This window comes from Psittacula echo, assembly GCF_963264785.1.
Source record: "Psittacula echo genome assembly, chromosome: 4".
In the NCBI taxonomy this organism is placed as follows: Eukaryota; Metazoa; Chordata; class Aves; order Psittaciformes; family Psittacidae; genus Psittacula; species Psittacula echo.
In genome coordinates this window covers 82,335,094-82,361,957 of record NC_137738.1, presented here as the reverse complement: position 1 = coordinate 82,361,957, position 26,864 = coordinate 82,335,094, and the positions used below count along the sequence as shown (strand labels likewise).

Sequence of the window (26,864 nt, the reverse complement as noted above, 5' to 3'; positions counted from 1 at the left end):
TGTTAAGTTGGATTCAACTGAGATACAATTTTGCAAAATTCAGAACAACAAACCTCTATTTTCTGAGAAAGAACAAAGAATAAAGGATGTGAAACAGTCACGTGCTTTTTGTGAGACCTGGCTTTAACAGAACTAATCAAGGAGTTTATTGCTTCAGGGAGAGTAGTAGCTTCAACAACTTTTGAGTTCTCTGGATCACATGAAGATGAATTAATTAATGTGGAGACTAGGGTCATCTGCTCTTTCTTTGGCTAAAACCTATGCCACTTGCATGGCATATGCAAGGAATGAAAGAATATGGAGGAGTAAGAGGAAAGACCTTAGTTATTCCAAGCCTGCACTTCAGCTATAATCTGCATCTTGAAAATCTCTATAGAGAATTGTTTATCAAGTGTTAAATTTTACTACAAGACTCACCACTAAGATAAACATCAAAAGAACATTTCAGTTAATATTCATTATAATTACATACATGATGTTTGGCAAGTTCAATTTCAATAGCCTTGGGGTCTCCACCCACAGGTTTCTGTTCATTCAGCAAGTCTTCTGTATGTGTCAGCCATGTCAGTAACTCATCCAGGGCATGCTGGAACTGCCCCAAGGCTAACAAGGCACCTTCCAGCTTGTGCTATAGTAAAAAAATAAAATTAACAATAAAATGGTTTCACAATGCTATTGAATTGGCTTATATTACCATTAGTCATTGTAATCCAGAGCAAAGTATATTCATATGATAGCATAAAACCAAGGGAGAAACAGTTATCCAAAACAAGCAACTGCTTTACAGTTACAGCTGAGTTAGCAATTCCCCTGTAAAGCCTTACATTCCAGGCTTAAATTCCTGACCTTCATAGAACCCATGTAACCAGAGCAGAGTTAAGTTTGAAGGTTCTCTCGTCGGAGATATGACAGTAGTTTTTCATCGCTTAAAACATAATTCCAATATAAATGCAATCTGGTGCATAATCTTTTAAAAACCATTTCTTTGTTGTGAAATGATTCGGTTTATTAAAAATAATACACTTCAAAGCAGTGCATCCTTAAATCTCTTTCATTTCTATAATTTAAGGAAAGAGCACTAAAACAGTTTAATATTAAGTTGTTGGTTTGTTATTTTTTTTTAAAGTGCTCAGTTCAGCAGCTAATATTACTTCTACACATATAAACATGTTTTCAACTGCTACTTAAGATGTCACCAAATAACCAAAATAGAATAATAATGATTTGACATGGCACTGCTGACAGAGGAAGTGACAAGACTACTGCTAAGGGTTTAAAAACCATAAAACCAACTCAATAAACTGCAAAATTCAAATTTTATTACATATAGTTCTGTAATTTCCAAACAAAAATAAATGTGTAAATTGATAAAAACATCATATATAATAAAAAGCTTTTCTCAAAAATCTAAGTCATGAATAAAGCTCCCATGTTCAAATTTATTTACCTGTCTGCTTATAATTTTTTCTTCTAGGCTGTCCCACAATAGTTTAAGCTCTGAGAGAGGGTCTTGAACAGTGTGCTTGTCACTCTCCTCTGTTACCTTCTTCAGCAATAGTTCTGCCTGATGGTTCAGCCTTTCCATTTCAATCTGCTGCTGATAAGCTTCTGTCTTAAATTGCTGTGGCAATACAAAAAGAATACAAATAAATATATCACAAGTAATGATCTTTTTGAATATAGCATAGTACAGCAATATTTGCACTACTTATGCATCACTGCCAACTTTCATAAATTTGGTGGGTTGTTTTCCAGGGTCAAAATGTTTCTGATAATCCAGACAGTCTCAGATAACTGAAAATATGCAACAATGTCTTACTATTCCAGCACTTAACTGCTAAGTATGACCTGAGCATGATGTTGTTTACCAACAGGAAAGTATTCTCTAGTGATATCCCTGGTCTTTAAACAGAACATATCTTCAGTAAGTTCCAGCTCTTGTGCTTGTGATAATATAATACTTTAACCTTCAAATAGAATTATTTTTCAAAAGAGCTGAAAGCAATTTTTCTTTAGTAGGGAACCCTCTCGTATGTGCAATTTGGGCAGCAGTCTGAATACAACTTCCAAACGTGTGCTATTCTGAGCTATGTGAGATTGTGGTTCACTTGAAGTTACATCATAATGTAATTAAACAACCTGCCCACAGCAAAAAAAAAAAAAAAAATGTACCAGTGAGCAACAAAACCAAGGACATTCCTGATCATTATCTACCCTTTTTTTCTTTATATATACAGCATAATAGCCTACCAATGTCACGAGCACCTCAGTCTCAAATCCATACAGACAGGTTTCTAAGTTAGACTGAAATTTCTATTTTCACCTTACTCATGTATTGGAAATGTTGTGATCTCTGTAAGCATTTAGACAGAAGCCTATAATGGCAGAAATGAAGCTTTGGAGACGTTCTCTCAGAGCCTCAAGAAAGCTGTTAATGGCAGAAATCAGAAAACATAAAGGTCACAGCAAAAGAACCCTGCACATAATAACCTTAGAGCCTTTGAAAGAGAATGAATGCTGTTACTAGTATTTCTGGGCTATCAGAACATATTCATAGAGTAAGAAGTGGTCTCACCAAAATTTGGAAGAGATTTTAAAATGAAACACATTTGTAACGGAACAGTTTGCAAATACATGTTATTTGAAATTTTCATACAGATTCTTTTTATTAAATATTGAAAATTACTTTGGACTCTTGAAAAATACAGTAGAATACTGAATAACACAGAAAAATGCAGACAGATAAAAATATACATGAAATAAATGACTAGTTCATACCTTAAGCTCCTCAGTTTGCTGCTTCACTGTCTCCAGATCTGTTCCAACTGGGGACATGGATGCTAACTTGCTGCCAGCAATGTCTACCCAGTCAAATATTGCCTGAAAATCACAGTATGAAATTCAAGTGTGAGCAGAGAAATAGTCATGTTTAAAAGTTTTATTAAGTAAAATATCAGGGTTCTTTTTACTCCAGAGAAAAATACTTCTGTACTCTTTGAAAGGAAACAGCTCTCTTCAGCAAAACCTAGGTTTCTTCGCAATACAAGGGATCAAATATTAACAGAAGTATTTCATGTAGTGGTTACAAGAATGTACATGCTGCAAGACTGAGTTTCTATTAGCAGAAATATTCTGCCAGTAGTATTCATGCTGAGTGGCAGTCTACTTCTCGAGTAAAACCAGCAATTTTTATGAATACCCTGAAAGGTAAATACAAGACAAACTCTATTGTGCATTCCTTTGGGGCAAAAACAGAAGACAGTAGCTGAGTGGTAACGCACTTTAAATGATGACTACAAACTTCTTTTGAAGGACAGAGCTTCAAGCAACCTGATCTAGTGGAAGGTGTCCCTGCCCATGGCAGAGGTGTTGGAATTATGGGATCATTAAGGTCCCTTCCAACCCAAACCATTCTGTGATTCTGTGATGATGTTATCTGTGCAAGCAACATGGAACACGACCCCCATTCAGTACATATTATGTAGTAAAGGTCCATAAGTGACTGAATCTCCATAGGATAAAAGGGCTTGACTGAATCTCCATAGGATAATGCAGTTATAACTTTAAAAAACACATGAAGCTTCCTCAGTTCTGAGGCTTTGTGGATACTTCTTTTGCTTCTGATATAATGCAGAACCACCTCAAGAATACTCTACTTGCAGATTAAGAATAGCTGTATCAATTTGGGTAACTGCATAAGTGAAGAAGCATCTCTGCTAGCCCCTTTTCCTCCTGCCTGTTATCGGTAATTCATTACAGAGAAAAGCTTAGGACAGCTTGTCAGAGCCGCCTACTGCTTCACAGCTCCCCGAGAAAAGGAGAACTACCCTCAACACGCTCAACAGGAGGCAGCTGCAGCTAACCTTAATCTTCATGTCTACTGAAATAAGCATAAGAAGGCACTCAAATACAGTTCTTTCACAAAGTTTGTAGAATGAACAATGTACAGCCACAGGAACTACAAAGCACTTAAACCAATGTCAGTGTTCCTAATGTAGCCCTACAAATCAACCTCCGTGCAGTCTGAACATAGAAGAACTTGGAGAAAAATACACAGTGAGAGTGCACTGGAAAGCAGGCATGTTGTCTTACTATTAAGGAGTATTCTGCTGCTTGATCTGCACTGAACAGACAAGCAACTGCCCTCGGTGTCATGTGAAACCAATTTTGAAGATTTAATGAAGCAAGAAAGCCAATCATTCCACCGAGCAAAAAATAGGTTTTGCAAAATCTGACCATGTTTGGAATCTTTTCAAACGTTTCACTCTTCTAGCCACTCAGTGACAAAAGATAAGAGGCTTGCCGCTCAGCCAAAATGTACAAAGAACATGCAAAAAAAACCCACCCAGAACACAGAGGGAAAAGATTGTATAATTTTAGAATAGTTTGGGTTGGAGGGGACGTTTGAAGGTCATCGAGTCCCACCCCCTTGCTTTGTTTTTTTCTTGGTGGTGGTGGTTTTTGTTTGGTGTTCTTTTGAAACTTTGTCAGTTGTAGGATGTACAATGTACGAGGTATCTTAAAAAACTGGTGGAAAACTTATCTACAGCTTTAAAAAGCAAATAATCTTCTAAAGTATCGTGACAGGATAAATTATACTGAGAATTGGTATAATGGGAGAATTAGTATAATGGTCCAGCAACATTATGTTAATAATATTTTTTTCTTAAAATATTAAAACTTAAATATTTGACTTATTTAAAAGATGGAATAACACTGAAGTTCTTTGACTGTCCTCCACAGAAATAAAATAGCAGCAAGTGAATCTATGGATCTATTCTGTTTCTTTCAGATCATGTAAACGTGTCACAACTTCAACTCGCCTATCATATGAAGTACTATCACAAGAAAATATGAGCAGGATTACCGTGGATGTGTAGTATCAAAAAAACTCTGCCCTTATCAATAAACAAGGGGACATTAATCTTGAATTTAAATACAGTGCAATGTACGAACTACATGAAGAAAACAATGCAATGGATTTATTCTTTAATGCAAAAAAAACCCCAACCCAAAACAAAAAAACCCCACCAACCCTGAGAAAAATCTGCCTATGAAGAAAATAGTCACTATAATCAGAGTGATATATCACTTGTCACTTACCAAATCACATGGCATTTTTTACTACAACCACATTAAATCCTATTGACTCAGGAATGGGTTAGGTACATAACATCATCTTACCTGCAGTCCATCTTGGTACTGAACAGCTGCCTGCATAGCTTCAGCAAGCTTATCCACCCTTTCTTTCCATGTTTTGTTTAAGGCATCCCAAGCAGAATTCAGCTGCAATTAAGCACAACTTACTCCAGTGGACAAAAGAATTTTACTGCTGCATAATGTGCATTCACTAATTATTCACTGATTAATAACATAAATAGACTAAGCATGAGTAGTCCATATTCATTCCATATTAACACACTTGTTCTCCCCATCACTGCATAGTTTCCACCAGAATACACTAGAGGTTCTGGATTAACTTCAATAACTTCTGTAAACTTCCAATACTGCTTACTGAATATTTTTATAAATATAGGGATTATAGTTAACATGGGAAATAGTATTATTAAATCATTTGGAGTTACATCGTTATAATAAAGGTAGCTTCAAAGAAATGTACGTTGCTAAGTCCTAGAGAAATTCAAGTATTTTGTAATCATCCCAACAAGATTGTCTCAGTAAAGATGTCTCGCTTGGCATAAACCAGATACAGCTGAAATTTATTCTAGCATTACTTATGCAAAAAATAGCCATCTACTTTAAGTCAGTGAGGATTGAAAAAAAACCAAAATCTTTCTTTTACAAAAAATTTAACTCATAAATCAATAAAATAAAATTGTCTGTACATTCTAATCTGAGTCAAGATTCATATACCCAAAAGGCAAATCTTACTTTGCCACAAAGGCTTCAGGGGTGTCTCACTTTTGCCACAAAATTTCTATTTTCAGACTTTGTTGGGGGCAGGTGGGATATAGCGATTTCAGCTGAACAACCACCTAACATAGCAGATTTAAGCACCACCATTTCCCATACCTCATCTATACTCTTGTTGACAATAGGTTTATCAGGCTCTCCACAAGCAGCTCTAAGTTCAGAGCCAAGGCTCACAACTGTTTCTAGTTCTTCCTGCAGTCCATCGATTTCTTCTTTAACAGCCTACAAAGAGAAGAACATACAACACTAAATTTAATAATCTATGTACAGTTTGCTTTCAAAATACAACACATCAGGATTACACCTTTGTTTTCTTTAAGGTCACTTGGAATTACAATTGGATGCTGAAAATATAAGCATCCCTTTGCAGTGTGAGAGAGAAATCAACTGACATCGGTCTAAATTATAACATGAGATGGAAAAAATAAACAAGAAGTTTAATCAGAGTGTTTTCTTTTCCAGAGGTTATCATTTAACTTTCAAATCTTTAACTATAAATAATTACAGGCTTAGAGCATAATACATCTGCACACCTTTCATTTATATGTTACGTATTACTCAGGGAATCTAAAGCATGTGTAACTTTCAAAAGTCTTGGTGACATGCTTATTATATACATGTTTATGAACAGGTATGTAAATATAATGACAGGCACATGTTGCATGCTCACTGCAATTAAGCACTCATACATGTTATTTACCATAGACTCTTGAGATATCATTATAGTAAATTTCTATGCAATTATCCCTCTTAGTCCCTAAACCAAATTAAATATTCTCCTGTAATTCTGTATATTCTGTATACGTAAATATTCTCCACAGTAATTCTGTCTTTTCTCTGCATGCTGCAAATAAAATAGTTCAAGTCAACAAAATACTTTCTACTGACCTCAGCAGCTTCTTGCTGTTGCTTGACTACAGATGGGTCAACTCCAGGTCCCTCCAGTTCTCGAATAAAGTCCTGAGTATCTTTAATAGTAGCTACAACAGCCATGTGATCACACCAAAACTTTTCAGCTAGTTCCATTACATCCAACAATTTGGCCTCCCTTTCCTCAGTCAAGGTCTGGATGTCTTCCCAAATGAGGACCATTTGGTCTAGTTTATCTTGAACAGCTAAACAACAAAGGAACTAGATTACTACCTTGGCAAACAATTCTGAGCCATAAATCTCTCTACAGTTCCACAGCAGAAACATATGTGTATGTTGTAAAATTTAGACTCTAAAATTGTTTCTTTATGGGGCTCCTTATAATATTAAGTGGGAACAACCAAAATGGCCTTTAAAAATAAAACAAAGGTCAAATCCATGATGAATTATTTTAAACGAATGCTTTGTTTTTATAAATCTTTAGCAGTTTCTCCAGCAGAACACAATCCACAGATCAGTGGTCATCAGAAATTAAGATTTTTTTATATAGTGCAGCTTGCTGCATTTCCACTACATGAAACTTTCCTCAGTCTACTACCTTTAGCAGATATATCCTTATCAGCTCCTTCTGAGCGAGCAATCATTTCCTCCCCTCTCTGTTTAAGCGTCTCATACACTGGCTGAAGTTTTTCCAGATCCACAGACACATTCTTATTTTCACTGATTTGCTCTTTAATCTTCTCAACCTCTGCTGATATCGAAGGTGGCTGCCTCAGACGTTCAACTATGCGTTTCAGACTCTCAAGAGTTGGATCTATCTTGTCATGAAACTGGGAGAGTAATAAAGGACAGAAAGAAGTGGCAGAGAAATTAGAGAGAAAAAAAAAAAATCCAACAAATGAAAAATGGCATGTAGAATTTTCTTGGAAAAAGGAACAGTAAAATTATCATATTTAACATCTCTATTCAACATATATATCTGTAACTTGCAACAAATACTCTCCTCATGATTCTTCCCCTCTTTTAATATTTAAATTACAAAAATGACCTTGCAAATGGTACTTCCTCTCCAATTAAAGAATTTTACTATTAAGTCCTGAGAGACTACATCTGAAGGTACTATAAATATGTCATAATCCACTCAGATTTAGTCCTGTGCAATTCATACAGTAGTTTGTATCTTATTTTGAAGAGCCATGGCTTTCTGATTTCATTCTTTTAGAAAGATATTTACCTTAATATCAAATACATACATTTTCATATCAGGACCAACATACTGGCATATAACCAAGATTAGGTTTGATAGGTAAGGTCATTCAAAAAGACATTTGTTACTGTCCATGTGGTGCTTGTTAGTGCAGTAAAGGTACATTATTTTTGCACCTAAAAGGGCACACCAGTGTGTATTTTATGTTCACCCATGTTTGACTCAGCCCAGAAGCTCAATGACAGCTATGTTAACATGGTCTTTGGTACAGGTCCAACATTAGTCTTTACAATACAGTTTGGATCCAGCAAGATTCCTAAAAATATCTCACTACCATGCCCCTTTCAAATTAAAGAGATTAATAAACTGTGGGTGCATCTGATAATCCTCCAGGATCTACAAAACCCACTCCTGGCTACACCTGGGAAAGGTGCTAGAAAGAACACAAGAAGATTACCTTATGTGAACAGATAGCTACACATCCTTTCTATTCAAAGGAATATAGGCAATACAAGTGCGATTACTTTTACCACCATACAACCCACTTCAATCAGACTCTGTGACTAATGTTATAGACTCCAGTGTTTTTGTTAGAAGTGTGAATATCATACAAGCCAGCAAAATGTGCTATGAAAGATAAGCAAACGTCCCACATTCAAGACTTCTGAAAAACTGATTGTGGCAACAAAACCTTACATAAGTGATAACAACTGACATATAAATTACATTTTTAAGTTGTCAGTACACTCAGTTGGCCTCCTTGTACTCACACTTCAATGAATGAGACAAGGTGTTTGAGAACTTAAAAGGAAGAAATGCAAGTTGTTACAACCTCTCATTCTGGTTCCATATGTTATGTCCTGCCTTTGATATATAATGCAATTTAATATAATTTAAAACCTGAAGAGTTAAATAATTATTCTTCCAAGACTGTCTAGACAAACACTGACACAGTCATCACAGTACAGAGCTCTGAAAATATATATCTATGTATCTTAATAAAAAAAGATGATATAAAATTACATTCTGGGCATTACAATGTTTTGCTTTGGCATCTGCATATACATTTAGGTAAATAAAATTAACCTAAAAGTATTGCATAAATCATTAAGTATTTTCTCAACATCTGATTATACTCTAGCTGCTACCAAAGAATGAATTTTTATTCTTGCTTTCTGTACTTATCCAGTATAATATGTTAATGTCTACCACGTACAAAGCAGGGACTTGAATAATATGTAAATACCTTCAACTTTCTAATGCGCAGCTGCAAATAGGGGAGATCTGAGCATTTATGATAAACACTGAATCTAAATAACCAGGCATCTTTCCAAGGTGTGAATAAGGAAGGTGTTAAATAATGTCTGTAACCAGTTCAAAAGCAGGATGATATCTGATGTCATTTTTTGCCTCAGGTTCTTAAACTCAGTCTGCAGGGGCTACAGATATGACATCAAGTACAATGACCTATGAGACTTGACGAGAACTTTAAGGTATATGTCTTTATTACTTTAGACCTAAGCAGAACATAGCACTTAATTGCCAGTGAATAGAAAAAAAAATGGAATTTCCTATAAAAAGCAGCAGTATAGAACAAACTATTCAGGTTTTTGAGTGGGTTCATGTACAGTTATACTGAGTTCTTTTCTGAATTTGGGGTTGAGTAAAAGAATTTCAGGTTGGGTTTCATGACAATTAACCCAATATTTAAAACTCTTTAGAATGTGACAATACACTATCAAAGTTCATTGCATAGGGTGATGAACCTAAGATACGCAGATTTTGTGGGCTTGATCTGAATTTTATGCTTATGATGACATTTTGTGAGGTCTAACTTCACTCACAATACTTTTACATAATGCAACACATGCATGAACTGTTAAGTTCTTGAGTGTGTGCAAAGAAGAAAATCACTATTACTACTGCTAAATCACCCACTGGTTCCACTGGTAACAGATCATAAGTAAAGCTGCCAAGTTCCAGATATAACCATACCCAAGTTAACTGATCAACAGTGACATCCACATGTAAACAAAGCATCAGCTAGCAACAGACCAGCAAGAGAAAATCCCACACTTCTAGACCAAATGTGGTGGGGGTTTTTTGCTTCAAAATTTAAGAAGCAATAACATTTTTCAGCTGCAGCAGAGTTGCAATACTGATCAATATATAACATCATAAGACCTTGAGAAACAGAAAAACTAGTGCCATAGGCAGTGATACGAACATTCACAGGCCATTAGGTTGAAAAATCCAGATAAAATGGTGGCTTAGTCTTGATGTATACATGTAGGATGATAATGTCTGTGTGTTTTTCCATTTGAATGAATCCAATTATACTTTAAACTTAAATTGATACCTGGGTACACTGAGAGATGGCTTCATCCAGTGCCAGTGCTCGCTTTTTAACATCTTCCTTAATTTTACTGTAAAGGGTGTCAGCTGCCACATACTTCTCTTGGATAGAGAAACCTTCTCCTGGGCTCAGCTCCAGCAACTGAGGCCCAGTTTTGTTCATCTTATCTATATGAGGCTTGTGCTCAGCGATCAGCTCACGCAGTTGCTATAACAAACGAAACAACTTATCAGTTTCTTACGCTTACACCACCACATTACAGCTGTCCACACTTCTAACACATCCAGCTGGCAAGAAATTCCAAACAAATACGCTTCATCCTAATGTAAAGCACAAATAACATCAAATAAAGGTAATGACTGCTTTGCCAGTCATCGCTCCCGTTCCAACACAGAGCTATCCAGGCGTGAAACATCACAATTAGAGATGCACTGGAAAGGTCTGTACAACACTCTTGTAGGACATACGATTACAGGTAAAATATAAGATGTTAACCATGCATATGATGCTGGCAAGAGACATTCCCCATGATATTTAGTACCCATAATGACAGAAATGGTGACAATATTACAGATGGGTGTAACACCACCACTTTTCATGTTGATATCTGTCACTTGCTGCAAAGCCTTTAATTGAAGAACATCATAGAAAGAGGCACTGGTGCTGCAAGATTAGTAATTCAAATTATCCTTGATTTAAGAAGAGGAAACTAGCACAAAGAAGGGTGAAAGAAATCAGTGAAAATGACAAAAGGACAAGGAAGACTGATCAGTAGAGACCTCCCAGCTTAGTTTAGCAGTCTCCCCTCTGGCCACCGGACCTCTCTATCTTCACAGCAGAACTATTACTTAACCAAGTTTAACAAGTAATTAGTACAGAAATTAAATCTCACCTCAGCTGTCTACTCCCTCTCATCATCCCCCCGCCAAAGTAAGTCAAAACTGAAGAAGACTGCAGAAGCTTATGGAAGTAGGCAGGTCACAAGGTGTCTTCCAACTTGCCTAAGGATTTTGCCTTTGTTTACTTGTACCCATAGATCTGACAAAGGGAAAGGGGCTTTTTTTTTTAGGAGTAGCCCCATCCTTCCCTCCAGTTTTATTTATTTTCTCTGCTCATCCCTCCCTTTTCAGAGTAATCCCACTGTCTTGTGAGGCTCTGTCCTTCTTGGTGCTGTGAACTCCATGAAGCCCTTGTGCAGGAATATGAAAGGCACATGCTCTGTTCCTCCCAGCTGAGAGTTTGTTTAAATTAATGAAGACTCACAAAAGGGCCTACACCAGTCTCAGTGTAAATAAATCCTCTTCTCTTCAACTAAGGTCCTTCCCTTAAAAAGAAATCTTGATACTGGCTTGCTTACTCACTCCTTCCCAGAAGAGGAGATGCTGAGAGGATTGAAATGACAGTGACCATGACTCTCCACAGTCCCCTGATGACAAACGGCAATGAAAATACAGACCCCCCTGACTCTAGCTACTTACTGAGAATCTAAGTCTATTTGTATGCCTTGCAACAGGAAAAATAATGTTGACTAGCAGACATTAGGAAAAGGGGAAACTAAAAGCAGGTTGAAAGCTTTTAGAAAATAATTTTGTGTGATCTATTTTTGTGCACAAAAAAACTTACACAAGGCCATAAGAGTGCACATTTCTGGGTCCAAACCTTATGTGACACATAACCACAACTCAGTTCAAACCAAAGTGACTGCATGTTACTCTCACAGAATCAAATCTACGAATTCCATGACTTGGAACAAAGACAGCCATCAGTAAACACATCAGAACAGAAATGTAAGTGAATATAAAAAACTGTTTTCAATTCACATTCAGAACTTTTTCTTTTTTTTCTTTCCTTTTCTTTTACTAGAACAATAAATGATTTGGTCTTCTCCATGATCTACTGTTGGGTAAACGATTCCAGTATTTCAGATCAGATTATGTGTTAAAATTGCCTGACATTAATCTTCTACTTAACAAACAAATCTCAGCTAATGGCATAGCCCAGGGAAAATGCAAAAATAGAAGCTTATCTGAAGGGCCTCTCATGCAAGCAGAATGATTAAAGTAGATGAGGAACAATCCTGTAAGTAAAGCAAGCATGATTTGGTTTACGGTGACTAATCAAGATAGTTTGTAAAGCACATGTTATATAGCCAGCCTTAATAGAACATGGCTGTTCATTCCGGACATAACAGGAAGACAAATGAGTGAACCCAGTGTTTACCAGTACATAAGAGTGGCACATCTTCATTAACTGGTCTCACAGTAAACAAGATACTGAAGACAGGGTTCATCCTATCTAACCTGAGTCACTTAATTGAGGCAGCTAAAATAAAAAAACCCTGGTTATTCTATGCTTAGCATGGAGAGACAGGCATCTCCAATAGCTATATGGGCTATGCATGTGCCAACCCATGCAGGTTTTCAACCTCAGTGGGATACACTTGATTCCAGTAGCCATAGATGAAACATATTAATTTTTACCCCAGCTGATTATTCCTCCATGTAAGAAAGCCCATATGCTGGCCAGCCTACAAAACTGATGCCTCTATTTTGTGATGTTATGGTAAACATTTATTTCTTTTAATTATTACATAACATATATACTTGTCATGAGAAATTACTATGGGATTGGCTGGAACCCAAGCAATCAATTCGTGGCCCTTTAACTGTCCATCTTTCTGGCTCAGCTAAATTTAGCTCCAAAGTTACCAACAAAACAAAAGCCAATGTTTTTACATGTATGCAAGATCAATGGATGTGCATATTTGTACACAGACTGTACACAAAGATAGCATTCACTTTCAGCAGGCTGACAGCAGGTACTCTAGTTCTTTAGATAGTAATTTTTTACCCTCTTGTTTCTTGCTAAACCATCCTATATCTGTTCTTTCTTTTTATAGATCTGAATTGTTCTAATACTGACATTTATTTGTACTTTAAATTTACTTAGCTATCAACTTTTGTGTGCTCAGTTCTCACTTCAATGGCAATTTTTTCCCCCTTTCACCCTCTTTTATGCTTATACGTTGTTTGCTGACTTCCACAGAAAATCTTGTTTGCATGCACAGTTTGAGAAATGGCAAAGGCATGTCTGAAAATGTATTTATTGTCTATTACTGATTTAAAGATTTATTTTTCAATGGAAGTATAACTGTCTGGGTTATAAACATTTAGCAGAGTACTCCACAGCTCTAAGCAGAATATTACTTGGCTTTTGACCTTTGTTTTTCAAAATTGGCAAAATGCTTACCCTATGCTCTTCTTGTTGTTGCTTTAAAGTTTCATATTCAAGGGCTGGTGCAGGAAGCTGAGAGATGATCATTTCTGTTTCAGTTAACCATGGCCAAAGCTCTTCATAAGTCTCCCAGAACTGGTTAACCAGGGACTGAGCCCGTTCCAGCTGGAGGTTTCTCTCAGAGTTCATTTGACAGACTGTATCATATTTCTGTAAGAGGCTTTCCATTTTTTTCTGTAAAATAATATTAACAAAAAAAAATAGCAATGTGTGGTTTTCCATGTCTGTTACCTTAATTTCTAAACAGTCTTTGATAATTATAAACCAAACCATAGTGAACCACATTTTAGTTTTGATAATGTTTCTATCAGCATCAGTGTTCAAGGTGGAGAGAATCAGTATTGTGGGAGATCATACTTTGGCTGAGTATTTTCAAAGTAATTAGAACATATTTAATAATATTGATATTTACAAATAACACTTTATCCATAGGGCTTCCAGTCAAGCTGCAAATGATTTGACTGCAGATCTTAGCCCCACTTCCTTACTGAAGAGGCTTATCTTCAGTGACACTTGGCAGAAGCTTGCCATTTCTGAATCAAAGCACCATGAACAATACACAAAAAACCTGTTGTTTGGGTTTGTTTTGTTTTTAAATCTGGCAAGAGAATAGGGTGCAATGTTGTGCTTGTAGCTTACAAACTCGCAACAGAATCCACAAAGCATTATTTTCCAGGTTAGCATACTTTAAATAATGAGGATGTGTTACCATTAATAGTATGATAAAATTATAAAGTCTAAACATTGCGAGTCTACTGCATTTGGGCATATGATAATAAAGTATCAACTAGCTATACATTTTTCCTGTGGAAGACTGCCCATGTTATCATTTTTATTAAATATTATATGTGACAATGCACATAAATACTTAGCCTTGGAAAAACTAGACGTATAAGCAAGCCATTGAACATGTGAAGAATCTTTTTTTGCCAGAACAAGCTATCCTTTTATTTGTTATGTCTTGCATGTAAATTAAGTATAAAGATGTTATCCAAAGGACAAAACATAGCCCAACACACAGATATACAGTATTTTTGACAAATACAAATATTTAATAGAGTCTCACATAATATTGTGTTCTCTTATGACAACAGTTTCATAGACAGAACTTCTCATCTATTTGAAATTCATTTAACAGCAAATCAGACTTCTTCAGAGATCCTCCAGTAGAGCACAATTAGTGTTGTTGTTGAAGGAGGGTAGTTATTGGAAAGACTAAATTTACACTACATATCCAGCCTTACCATAACTCAGCAAAAAAAACCCAAACCCAACCCCATAACTAACCCATTCTTAAATCTAACATGAAAAATCTGTCTGTATATATATGCAGCCCCAACATCAGGCTTTCTCTGTGTGTGTAATAAATAAAGGCATAAGAATGCCTTTCATGGACTGTGTTAGTCAACAGTATGGAATAATCTTGGCAAGTAAAATCCACGCTGAAATCAGCAGAAATGAAAGATTCACACTGAGGCGCATAGCCATTGAATCCAGCACAGGAAACACACGGAGTGTCACTGACCCAAGAGAACTCAGGAAGATGAACCACCAGACTCCATACACGCTACCTCAGATGATTAACACCTATTCGCTCAATTGTCCATTGGCTAAAATATTATTTACCATGGATGAAGATGATAAATGTGGCTACAAATTAGTGTCTGGCAGTGAAGCAAGTACACGGTGCTTGCTTTTTGAACATCCTGAAGGAAGAAGAGGGATACACAACAGCATTTCTTTTAGTACTACAAACCTTAGACTAGAAGTCGCCGTAATTAATGCTTTTTCATTAGTATTTCATGACATACATTATAGGAATCCTTCTATTTATATGTTGTTTGCATATCTACTGCAGTAGCTGCAATTTAAGAAATTTTACCTTCATGGTCTGTTTTTCTTCTTCGGTACATGTGTTCATAATCTTATCCCCAGATTTAACAAGTTCATCTATAGTATCTTTGTGCCTCAAAATCTCCATGGTAAAAGCCTTGAAACAGAATAAAAATTGGTCAGGGGAAAAAAAAAGAAAAGTATGTTGAGCAAAAACTATTTTTGAAGTGCATTATGATGGACTGAAAATTAAATCGTGCCAGTACATTTTCTAGATGGAGAGTGTGCCGGCCAATAATTAATGTGACATTTGGAAATGCATTTCTTTTACCTTTTGAACTTGAAGCTGAGCCATGGTCTGGTCTTGCTCAAGCCTAATATCACCCAGAGACATCAGTTTCTTTTCTGTTTCTGCAATCCAGGCAAATTCAGCATCAGCTGCTTGATCAAACTAAATGAGGGAGACATGAATTAGTTCAGCGGTTCTATAGATGTGAAATTAGAATGACTGTTTCAAAAAATTTAGAGACGATTAAAAAGTATACTTTGGAATTGTTAGAAAGACAGCGGCTCACTTTCCATATGAGGTTTATATATAAATGAAATATGAAGCCCAAAATGATTCTGAGAAATTGTAGCACAGCAGCTTCATTCATAAGCATGACAAAGTAACAGAAGCAAATACATTTTTCCAAAGCCTACAGCTCTCTAAGAAACATAAGAAAATAAAAAGTGTTATAATTTCAGAATTGTAAGTCGAGTCATTGTTTTCATTTCACTCTACTTCCAAGTCTTTTCCATCTCTATGTTTATTATTACTCCTAGTGTTGGAATTATCCTAAGAAACACTTGTTTGATGTTATCCTTTTAATCTTAAAAGCTTTGTATTAAATGATAAAGGCAAAACAATCACAATTCAACTAAGTTGGTGGAAAAACCTCACTGAACTCAGACAAGACAGGATTTTATCCAAAACTAGACCTTGGATTAAATGCAAAAACTCTTTGGGGCATTTGGGTGCAGCCCATCCTTTTCCTAAAAGATTAACTTTTGACCACCATTAGTCAACATATCAATGTTTCAGAAATTACCTCAAAGCACTAAAGTAATGAGAGAAGTTAAAGGATCTGTTTCTTACTAATTTGTGATGGAGAGAATGACTGAGATCCTGAAGTGTGTGGGGATCCAATTACCCCGGAAAGTAAGACCAAATTAAAGAAAAAAAAAAATCATATATTCTCAAGTTTAAGGGCATGTATCTTAGCACCCACATGGTGCAGTTCTCAGCAGAGGCAGCTTTGAGCTTAAGCCAGAGACATATTACATGGGATGATGGGGTGTACAAAACAGTCACCATGGAAACTACTAAGAACTAATTTATTTTAAACCCTGACCTCCACTGCAATTAGCTGAACATTAATATGGCTCCAAGTTATTGTGACAGTCTATCAGGATGTTTCAGGTCAGAACCTGCTCCCTGTGTTATTGATACCCATGCTTTCCTCAGAAGTCTCCTTCTGACCACAAGAGTCTGTCCCTCTTGTCCTTCAAATATGTCAGCCTGTGCCTTTGTGGCTGCAGACCGTGACAACCCTGCTGCTGTAACATAGCTGGAGTTCACTTTAGGCACTAAACAGTCTTGTCTTAGTGATTAATCATGAGTCACACAAAACCAAAAGAAGCAGTTCTGAGATTTCATTCTTTACGAGTCAATCTTTTTCAGCCCTTATAATCCATTTGTTACATGAAAGAGAGCATAAACATTCTTTTTCACTGTATGTCACTTCTTATTTAAAGTAACAGAAAGTTTTGTCCTAAATATCATGACTTCCTAATAGAAAGGTACGTTCTGAAACAATCAGGACTGTAAACATCAGCACAAAGCACATACACCAGTGATAGTTAATTCCTGGCTTTAGAAACTGCCAAGCTCTTCAGAAGCCCATCTATTTATGACCCAGGTGAAGGAAATTAAGAAGATGATTCCAAATGTGTTACATGTACAAATTAACTGCACTGTGACTTCCTGATACCAAATAACCATGACTATGTAAGTAATATTGAGCAAATATTTAATGGAAATAACAAAATCAAGGCATGGCAGTGGAATTCCTAGGTTACATAGCACTGAAGGACAGGATTCTAAACTGCATTTGCTGAGGTTATAGGATTTGCAATTTCAAATTCAAATTTCAAATACAACACAAAAGAATAAAAAGCACAAAACTGATACTCTGTGCATCCAAATTTTGAAGTGTTTTCTTCCCATTATGCAGGACAGTTATTTGTGAGCACTGAACTTCACTTGAGTCACTATAAAATCATCTATTTCATCCCCACCCAGTTTAACCAAGCATAGTTCATTGTGGTACTTTTACTTCTAACCAGGAATGATTGACTTCCAAATACAATGACATTGTGATTTGCTTCATGAATGCTTTTTAAAGTACTCTCTATGGCTGCTTTACAGTGAAGAACAACAAGTAAGCCAAAAGTAGAATATGACCTATTCTATGTAGCACGCCTTTACTAGGGTAAGACACTATCCAATGCTTTCAGTATTGAGAAATGAAAATTACAACACGCAGCTAAATTTATCCTTACGAGAATTCTATCCATCTGGGAGCAGTTTGCCCAGGTAGTTAAAAACCAGGACATTGCATTAGTCTATTAAGCCTCCCAGTTTCCACTGAATAAACAGCTTCCATTTGAAACAATATGCTTACATGTTCATGTAACTTGCTGCATTTCTCACCTTGACCTGGTGATGTCTAGTCTGAATCCTACACTACTCCTTTGTCTTCGTAGTGGCTTTGTCTTCCACCCAAAACTTCTTAGTAGCACAGGCACTTGGAACAAGTTGCCACAGGATAAGCTTACAGAGCACTAACTTCTCCAAAAGCATTTTTTAATTCGCATTGTCTTTCTCTGAGCTAAATGGAAAGCACCTTATCCTTCACTGGAAGTGTGTTAAGCCTCTTGATATTTATCATAGGATACAGTGTATAGAGTATACTGTGGTGATGTGAGTTGGGCTGAAGTGGAGGCTAGGGATATGCAGGTCTGGGTTGCAAATGTGCCTCTGCCACATTAGCTAGTGGAGCTAGCTCTGAACTTTTTATGTCTGGACCTGAATTTGCTGAACTCATGCTAGGAGATGCAACACCCTCACAGAATTCAGAACAGTTTAAGGAGAGCCAACATACACTCTCCTATCTTACATTATCACTCACTGAAAAAAATCACCCTACATTTCTGAGGATTTGATTAATGAGACAAGATAATATTCATAGCAAACCTCTTAAAAAGAAATATGAAGTTACTTTAATCTCAGTTACAAGACCTGAGTTATTGCCAGCCTCCTTCAGTCAACTTTTAGCAAACTGAAAGTATCACACATGCCTTCTCCTTGTCCTGTTACAATTGTTTATAGGAACTATTAGCAGAAACAGAAATCTGCACCAATATTTCTATGCCTGAACCGTAGTTAGACATTGGCAAGTTGTGTTTCCACAATGCATTATAAGCAAACCTAAATATGGGACCATTTAGTGATGAAATTAAGAGTGCCTGTTCTCAAAGTGTACCCATATATACAGCCCTGTGAATGTACAGAAACTGCCACATATTAAAGAACGCAAATTTTTGAGCCCCAAAAAGAAAAGCATTGTGGATATGAATAATAGTGATTGTTATTTAAATCCTCCACTACAGCTCGAACAAGATGATCCAGCTTTTAATTGTGAGAAGTACAGAGCAGCTAGACAAACAGCTGATGCTAAAAGGTGTGGCAACCCTTGTGATTGCAGTGTGGCATCCAGTGAAATTGGCTGGGGATCTGGAGCATATTTTACTTAACATAACAAACATGATCTACGGAAGACATGGTCCATTCAGTTCTTACTTAAGCAAATTCTCACTTAAAGAGCCACAGAATAGTTACAGCAATTTTAGCTACAAGCCTGATGTTTGTGTCAACAAAAGGCAGAAAATTGTAACAGTGTACAGATTAGCCAAGTTCCAGCATTCGTATCTTAACAGTGGAGTCCCATTTCATTCAAACAGGTCTTTTGCTGCTCAAGCACAACAAACATTTGGCAACATTATTAAATGACATCTTTTATTCAGGTACACATGGCCAGAAACTGTTATTGCAAAAAGAAGAGGTTTCAGTACCTGCTGGGATCTCAGGATGGCAGCATCAATCTCATCCACCTTCTGAGAGATCATGTCACTCACTAATCTGTAACGTTCGTTGTCCTCTGTTATCATCCTGTCAAGCCCTTCTCTGGCCCTCCATGGCACCAGCTCCAGGAAGGCACTGCCAACTTCATTGAGAGTGTCCAGTAAGCCTTTGTTGTTCTTTGCTTCTTTTTTCAGCTCCTGTAAAAGGCCATTTAAAGTAAACATGTCAGCATATGAGCAGAACACACACAGCCTGTACGTGCTTTTTTATTCTTTCAACCACTCCATAAGTCAAGAACTGAATGTCCACACAGACCAAAGGGATAAATTAGCACACTTATTTTCATATCTGTTGTATTAGCTTTTTTATATTGTAAGCTGTTTGACAGAAAGGTGGGTGATTCTTGAAGAGAATTTTCTACATAATATATCTTACATATATTTCTCCAGTCAGTATGGCAGTCTGAACTCTTTGTAATTTTATATGAGTTGTGTACAATTAAGTCAGGTTATTTCTTAAATGTGCAATGACTAGATTAAATTTCACAGCACCACAAAATGCTTCAGGAATGAGTTTTTACCCATTTAGAAACCCCCCCTGCTGTTTAACTTCTTTTTATATAAAATTTAATGGAAAGATTATATTTTTTAACTTCCTCCCTCCACATCATCTGCACCATCCAGATTTTACTACAAATTTTCTTTTGAAATAAATATTGTTAAACAAGATTAGTAATACGTATTTTTAAATGCCAACGCTTTTTACACTTTACAGGATTTTATCCATGTCGCAACTAAAGGACCAAACCAACTTTGTTTAACAACTTAAGAGTTTTCCCAGGATTAGGTAGCTGCTTGAACAAAAAGGAAATACTGTGCTTCTCTTGTGCTAAAAATAAACCTCAGTCCGATTTCATAAGTGATTATAACAGATGACTCTGGAAAGTGAGTTGGATTCTTAACTACTGTTACATTTAGTCAAAAGATACGATGCCAAAATTTCTTACTCACAAAACAACTTCATGCCAAACATAAGTAACACAAAGCCTAGCTGAATCATACAGCAATAAATAATTCACAGGTTCTAAAACCTACTTTTTGTCTTTCTTGTACTTGGCTTAATTCTTCACCCTTTGGTATTTGACTTTCATATGAGAGTAACTCCACCTCCACTTCATCAAGCCATTTGCAGAGTTCCTCGTGAGTTGAGTGCAGTTGACCTGCAAGCTGCAGAGCCTGCTCTAAGGTCTTGTATACATCAGAACTCAATTTTGTAATGTCTTTGTATCTTGCTTTAATGCCTTCCAGTTTATCTTGAATTATTACAACTTCATCACCTAAAATAGAGGGATGTTATTTCCTATGATCACACATATTTAAAACAAAACAAAACCTAACCCAAATTGCAACCCCCGCCTATAACAAAGATCTCAGTATTTAACTTGTAGAATAACTCAAACAAGATGACAAGGTCAATCCTCAACTATCATAAAGTATCCTACCATCACTAAAGTTAACAGAGCTATTAAGTTTACCTCAGCTCGTGATCTGTCCTTCTGTCTTTTTTCTGCTTTACTAAACTATTAGAAAGGAAAACCTTAAGATAAAATATTTAATACAAATGTTCTTTAAAAAAAAAATCCAACCTTAAATTCAAAATATTTGTTACAATGGCAAAAAAAAAAAAAAAAATAAAAAAAGTGTTATTGAAAATGTGAAGGAAAAATATCAACTAAATACTAATTAGATTTTCAATTACAGTAATATTTGACATCACTGTACACCTTCATTACTATTCACTTGAAACACAACTCAAAAGGCTAAACCAAAACCAAGGTACTGAAGTTTATCAGTGCATATTCAGATTTCATTATATAATGTTTGGAACAGAAAAGGACATCCCTCCACCCCTAACCATGTGTGTGCCTTAAAGAGTTCAAGAATGCTAGAAGTATCGGGAAGTCCGGACAGATGTTGATCTACAGAACAGACACGTGTGCAACTGGAATGTAATTTTTCCCACAGTATTAGTTCCAATGGATAAAGCTTTCCTCTTGCAGTAAAAGGTAGTCTAAAATCTTGTTCATCTGTGGATGCCTGCAGGGAATTGACTGCATCCACTGCCAAACAGCCCTCCATTATGAGTAATGTCCATAACTTGCTATTAGGAATGGAATGCAGGTTCACTAGAATAATTTTCCACTGAAAATAATAAAGGATTCAAGGGCCAAACTCTCTACCGTCAAAAAAGGACTTTTACTTACTTACATTAAAACATATCTTGACCTCAAACCTTTATTAAAATAAGCAACTACGAGTGCTTTAACCAGCAAATATGGACTAATATTTAAAAGTTCTACTTAAATTCTCATGAGCACTTGCAAGTACAACATAAAAAGCCTGATGAATCATAGTCTTCTATAAGCTCTCACCTGTTGTTTGCTTGAGAAGCTCTAAGCCATTTTGTATAGCTAAATCAACATTCTGTTTTCTGAGAAGAATCTCTTCCTGAAGATCCTAAGATAAAAGGTCATTTGTGTTAGCACAGACACAACAAATTATAATATGTTTATTTGGAATTAGCATATTAACACTTCAAAGAAAATATAATAATGAAAAATAAATGAAGTATGGAAATACAAATAAAATTTTTAAAACAAACTAAATAATAAATAAACAGAAATAAAAATACCAGTAGTTCAGAGTGCTGTTTCTCAAGCAATTCTCTGTTGCAATCTTGGACTGACAATTTGCTCAGTTTATCATGGATTTCATTCAGCCAGTTCATCAATTCAACTTCATCCTCCCCAAAAATCTGAGCATTGCTGTAAGCTTGCTGGAGAAGTTCAGACCTGTTGTTCATCTTCTCTTGAATCTCAATGTATCGGGCCTGAGAAGAATCTAACTTTTCCTGCACCACATCTTTATCTTCCCTGGAGCTCATAGTCTTTAGAGACTGACCAGTGCTAATGGCCTGATGTAAACACTTATTGTGAGCTAGGACATCATCTTCTAGGGCCTATATTTTTTTAAATAATGAAGAATAATGGAAAACAAAAGCAGAAAAACATAAAAGAAACGTAAGTTGAACTCAATAAAAACTGAATGAAAAAGGACATATTGCCAACATAAATATATAAAAATCAAATTACAGAAAAAAAAGAACAAAAAAACGAGCCTGGTAGAACAGACATTCACAGCAACACCTTTGCCAGTTGAGTTGCACTTTTCCAGAAGAATCTGAAAAGAATGACACAAGCAAGCATGTGGTTTGTATCTTACTTTATGCTGAGAAATTTGCTGCTGCAGTTTGGAGGCCTGCGTTCCAATGGGTTCTGCATTTGCAAGCCTCTTCTCTGTGGCAGTCAGCCACTCCACTAGCGGCTCGAGAGCTTCATGGAACTGCTGTGCTACCACTGAGATGCCTTCCAACTGCCGGTTCCTATCAACACGCCAAGAGAAAGATTATTTTTTGTGATGAAGTAAGTGTGAAATAGTTAGAAAAAAATATGAAAGGCCCTTGAATCCTTTGCAAAATAAAGGATATAATTGTCTTGTTGCAGGAACCAGTCATCAAATTAAATAGAAGTACATCTATGATACTCACGAAAACCAATGTAAAGCTAAAATCAAATAAAATATTGGAAAATCACCTCTGAAGCTGTTTGAAACTCTCTGAGCTAATATGCAAATTTTGCAAATAAACAGAAAATCACTTTATTCATACACCTACTGCTAAAAGTAATCTAGCACTAAATTCAGCAAAGAATTGTTTTATACCCAATAGGACAATTTTCAAGTTTCTTGCTGTCTTTAAGCATAAAGTTACATTCCCTTCTCTAGTAAACATTTTAAAGTTAGACAAAGGATCTACTGAACCAGAATATACTGTCATGCTTCCTCAGCACTGTAAAATATCTTTAAAGATTTGTTCAATGATGTGAACGAAACTATTTGGCTCTACTTCTGCATCTCTTGTTCCTGGTAAAAGCTCTCAACAAAGTTAGTGAGACACCGTTAATACAGCAGAGAAACTTCACCTCCAAACTAAAAAAGCAGTATCTAAAACATTTTTGATTCAGATTATTACATTTCAGACTCTTGTTTGCAGGAACTGCCTTCTCTACAAACCACTGCTGAACAAATCTCATTCAAGCAGACTTTTTAAGAGAGATTTGTCCTACATGAAAAACATCACAGTGTTCCAAATGGGGCTCTCATTCCAGATAAAAGCTATGTTTATACATGCTTCCCAAGGCTAATAAACAAGGTAGACTTCACACACTTAGCCACAGAACACTCAGTGAAGTACTCTACATAGTTTTCAAAATCATTCTCAAATCTCCTCTTCATTTCTAGATACTGGTCTTAGAAACATGGATACAAGCTTGCAGCTAATAGATAGCTTTAGAAAAGTCGAAATTCGATTTTTAATCAAATATCATCAGACTGGAAGAATAATATCAAATCAAACATGACAGTTACCCTGGCTAATGAGTCAGATGCCTTCAATTAAAAAAAAAAAAAATAAAGAAAGAAGGAAATAATGGTCTATTAGTGGTTGACTCTGCTAATTAACCAATCATATTAGTAGCATGAGGTAACAAAAAAGGTTCAGAGTAAATGAACTACAGAGGGGCTGGCAGAAGCAGTAGGAGACAACAAGCCGAATTCAATGCTATTCTAGCACCCAAATCCTAACATCCATTTGCTCTTCACTGCAAAGCTTCACTGTTCACTTAAATTCATTTTTCTTCAACTTTCCAGGTCATTTCTTGTTCTTAATTATATGCTTGTTCAGGTCCCCCTGTTATGCATACTCTTCCTTTCTCTACTCCAAACAAGGCTGTTCTTTTTCAGATCCCCACCCAGAAAACTTGATCAGCAAACCCTCCAACACAGATTTCTTCAAAGACGATCCACAGTTCAGAATGTTCCAGGTATTTTATACACTGAAAACAACCCATAAATCTAAGTGTGTGTATACATAGATACCATGAGTATGCTTTGGGTTTTTTCTTTTTGGGGGGGGGGTTTGGTTGGTTGTTTTGGGTTTTTTGTGTTTCCTCCCCAGCATAAGTACATCAGCAACCGAGAGTATGAGGATCAAGTTGTAGAAACCAATTATATGGATGACACCAAACAGAAACATGGAAGAACTGAGTGCCTCCTCCATAGCAACCTGTCAAGATTTTGAAGTTCCAAGGGAGTGTTATTATTTAAATGTAAAATTTGCACTTGATCCGATGCAAAACAGGTTCTTGCATCAAGAAATCTGCATTCTAATCAACTAATGGAGATAAAATATTGAGAAGACACATATGAAATTAATCTTAGCAGACTGTAGCATCTTAGCCTAAAATTTTTAAAAGTTTTTGGTCTGTTCAAGTTACTTCACTTTTCCTTCAGAGGATCTATTATATCAACATCAAGAATGACAGTATTTACAAGATTTCACACCAGGAAGTTCGACATGCTGCTTCTAATCATCTATCACATCCTATGTCTACATTTTTCAAATACATGAAAGAATTTCAAATACCTTGTTTCAGCTTTACTGAGCAGTGCATCCCATCGACTATCCAGGAAACTCAACTGTTTCAAGATTTTCACCTTATCAGCAGGTTCTGCTGACTCTGCAATTTTCTCCCCTTCACGCTTGATTACCTCAACAGTAGGCTTGCGGTCATCCAGCAACCTCTGGAGAAGCTACAAAGAAAGTGATCAGGCACCAGGTTATTAGAAACACTGCAATAACACAATTGCAAAAACAGAAGGACCTAGACTTCTTGAAACCGTATTAGAGCAAAAAAAAGTAAACCCATTGCCCATATTGTGATGAAACTGTGAATAATGCTAACAAAATGAAACACAGACATACAGCGCACTGCACCCCCAACACAAGTTCATTTTAGTTTCTCAATTGTTTTGCTATGAACAGCAGAGTTTCACAAGCCCAAACAATCTCCTTGGTTTCTATGTGGCAAAGATGTGCGCAGCCCAATGACTGAACATGTAGAGGAAAAAGTTCCATTTAATACCACTGAGGGAAACAAGACATTCAGAGTATCTGATACATTTTATAGGAACATTTCTGAGAAAGTTACATGCCCTTCTAGATCTGGAAACACGAAGGTAATTCTGACATACAGGTAGTTAGGAAAATACTATTAATAAATAATACTAAACAAAAACTATTGTACAGTCAACTCTCTACTTGTTTGAGATACAACTGAGTTCACCGATCTAGTCCAGTAAATTAATTTCTCCATGAAGAATAAAACATATCTTTGTCTACAGTCCTCCCTTCCTCGTTTCTCTAGCTGCCTTTGGTAATAGTAACATTTTGCCTTTGTAGATATCCCAACATGACAATCTCCCGACATTACTCACCATAACTTTATACTAAATCTCTGGGTGGCAGTGGGCCACACAGTACAACTGCATGGAATGTATGTTTCATAAGCTACATTTTAGTTCTTTTTGCTATAACCATTATGAATATTTGCAAGAGTTGACAACACTGATAGTGCTTCTACATTAGCATAGACCATTTCTGAACAGCATTCCAACTAATTACCAACAATGACCCAGTCAGAATCAGGATCAAGAGCCAAGTATTTAAGTCTGTAATCTGCAATATTACCCTGGAATTATTACAATGAAACTTTACTAGTTTTTATTTCCTACTTTTCAAATGACAAAACACTTGATTTCATGCTTTCTCTTTTTCCAGTAGATCTTTAACAATCCTTTCCGCATAGTATTAATAATTCTAACCAGAGCTCAAATTGCAGTGTCATAGAAAATGAGCACTTTTCCCAACCCTAGACAGATTCTTGAGTATTGAACAGATAGCTGCTTTATACAACTTGGCACCCTTCAATGTCATATAATACACTTGACCAGATTTTATGTTTTGCCAAAGCCTAAGAATTTATTCTCATTGATCCAGTGGAAGGAGAGATATTCTGAACTTATTTCACTTACTTTCTGTTCTTGTATCTGGGCCTTCACAACTTTGAATTCAGCAGATGGTGGTTTCTGATTAGCCACAAGGTCTTCTGTATCAATGAGCCAGCTAAGCAGAGATTCAAGGGCATCCTGAAATCTCCCACAGTGAAGAAGGGCTTCCTGCAATTGTGCAGCACGCTGGGCAACCTGAAAAAAAAAGGAGAGGATCAG

General features: G+C 36.3%; 1 protein-coding gene across 1 annotated transcript in view; it reads right to left on the bottom strand.

Moving 5' to 3' along the window:
- DST (dystonin) overlaps positions 1–26,864 on the bottom strand; it is a gene marked incomplete at both ends in the record, with an annotated part of 299,020 nt that overhangs the window by 37,866 nt on the left and 234,290 nt on the right. The window contains 18 exons of the mRNA XM_080615920.1: positions 473–628; positions 1,448–1,621; positions 2,779–2,880; positions 5,185–5,286; positions 6,034–6,156; positions 6,823–7,049; positions 7,403–7,634; positions 10,371–10,574; positions 13,617–13,835; positions 15,544–15,651; positions 15,826–15,945; positions 19,671–19,877; positions 20,775–21,016; positions 22,112–22,196; positions 22,372–22,698; positions 22,962–23,121; positions 25,222–25,388; positions 26,670–26,840. Coding sequence (XP_080472046.1) covers positions 473–628; positions 1,448–1,621; positions 2,779–2,880; positions 5,185–5,286; positions 6,034–6,156; positions 6,823–7,049; positions 7,403–7,634; positions 10,371–10,574; positions 13,617–13,835; positions 15,544–15,651; positions 15,826–15,945; positions 19,671–19,877; positions 20,775–21,016; positions 22,112–22,196; positions 22,372–22,698; positions 22,962–23,121; positions 25,222–25,388; positions 26,670–26,840 — 3,126 coding nt within the window. The remainder of the gene's footprint in view (positions 1–472; positions 629–1,447; positions 1,622–2,778; positions 2,881–5,184; positions 5,287–6,033; positions 6,157–6,822; positions 7,050–7,402; positions 7,635–10,370; positions 10,575–13,616; positions 13,836–15,543; positions 15,652–15,825; positions 15,946–19,670; positions 19,878–20,774; positions 21,017–22,111; positions 22,197–22,371; positions 22,699–22,961; positions 23,122–25,221; positions 25,389–26,669; positions 26,841–26,864) is intronic.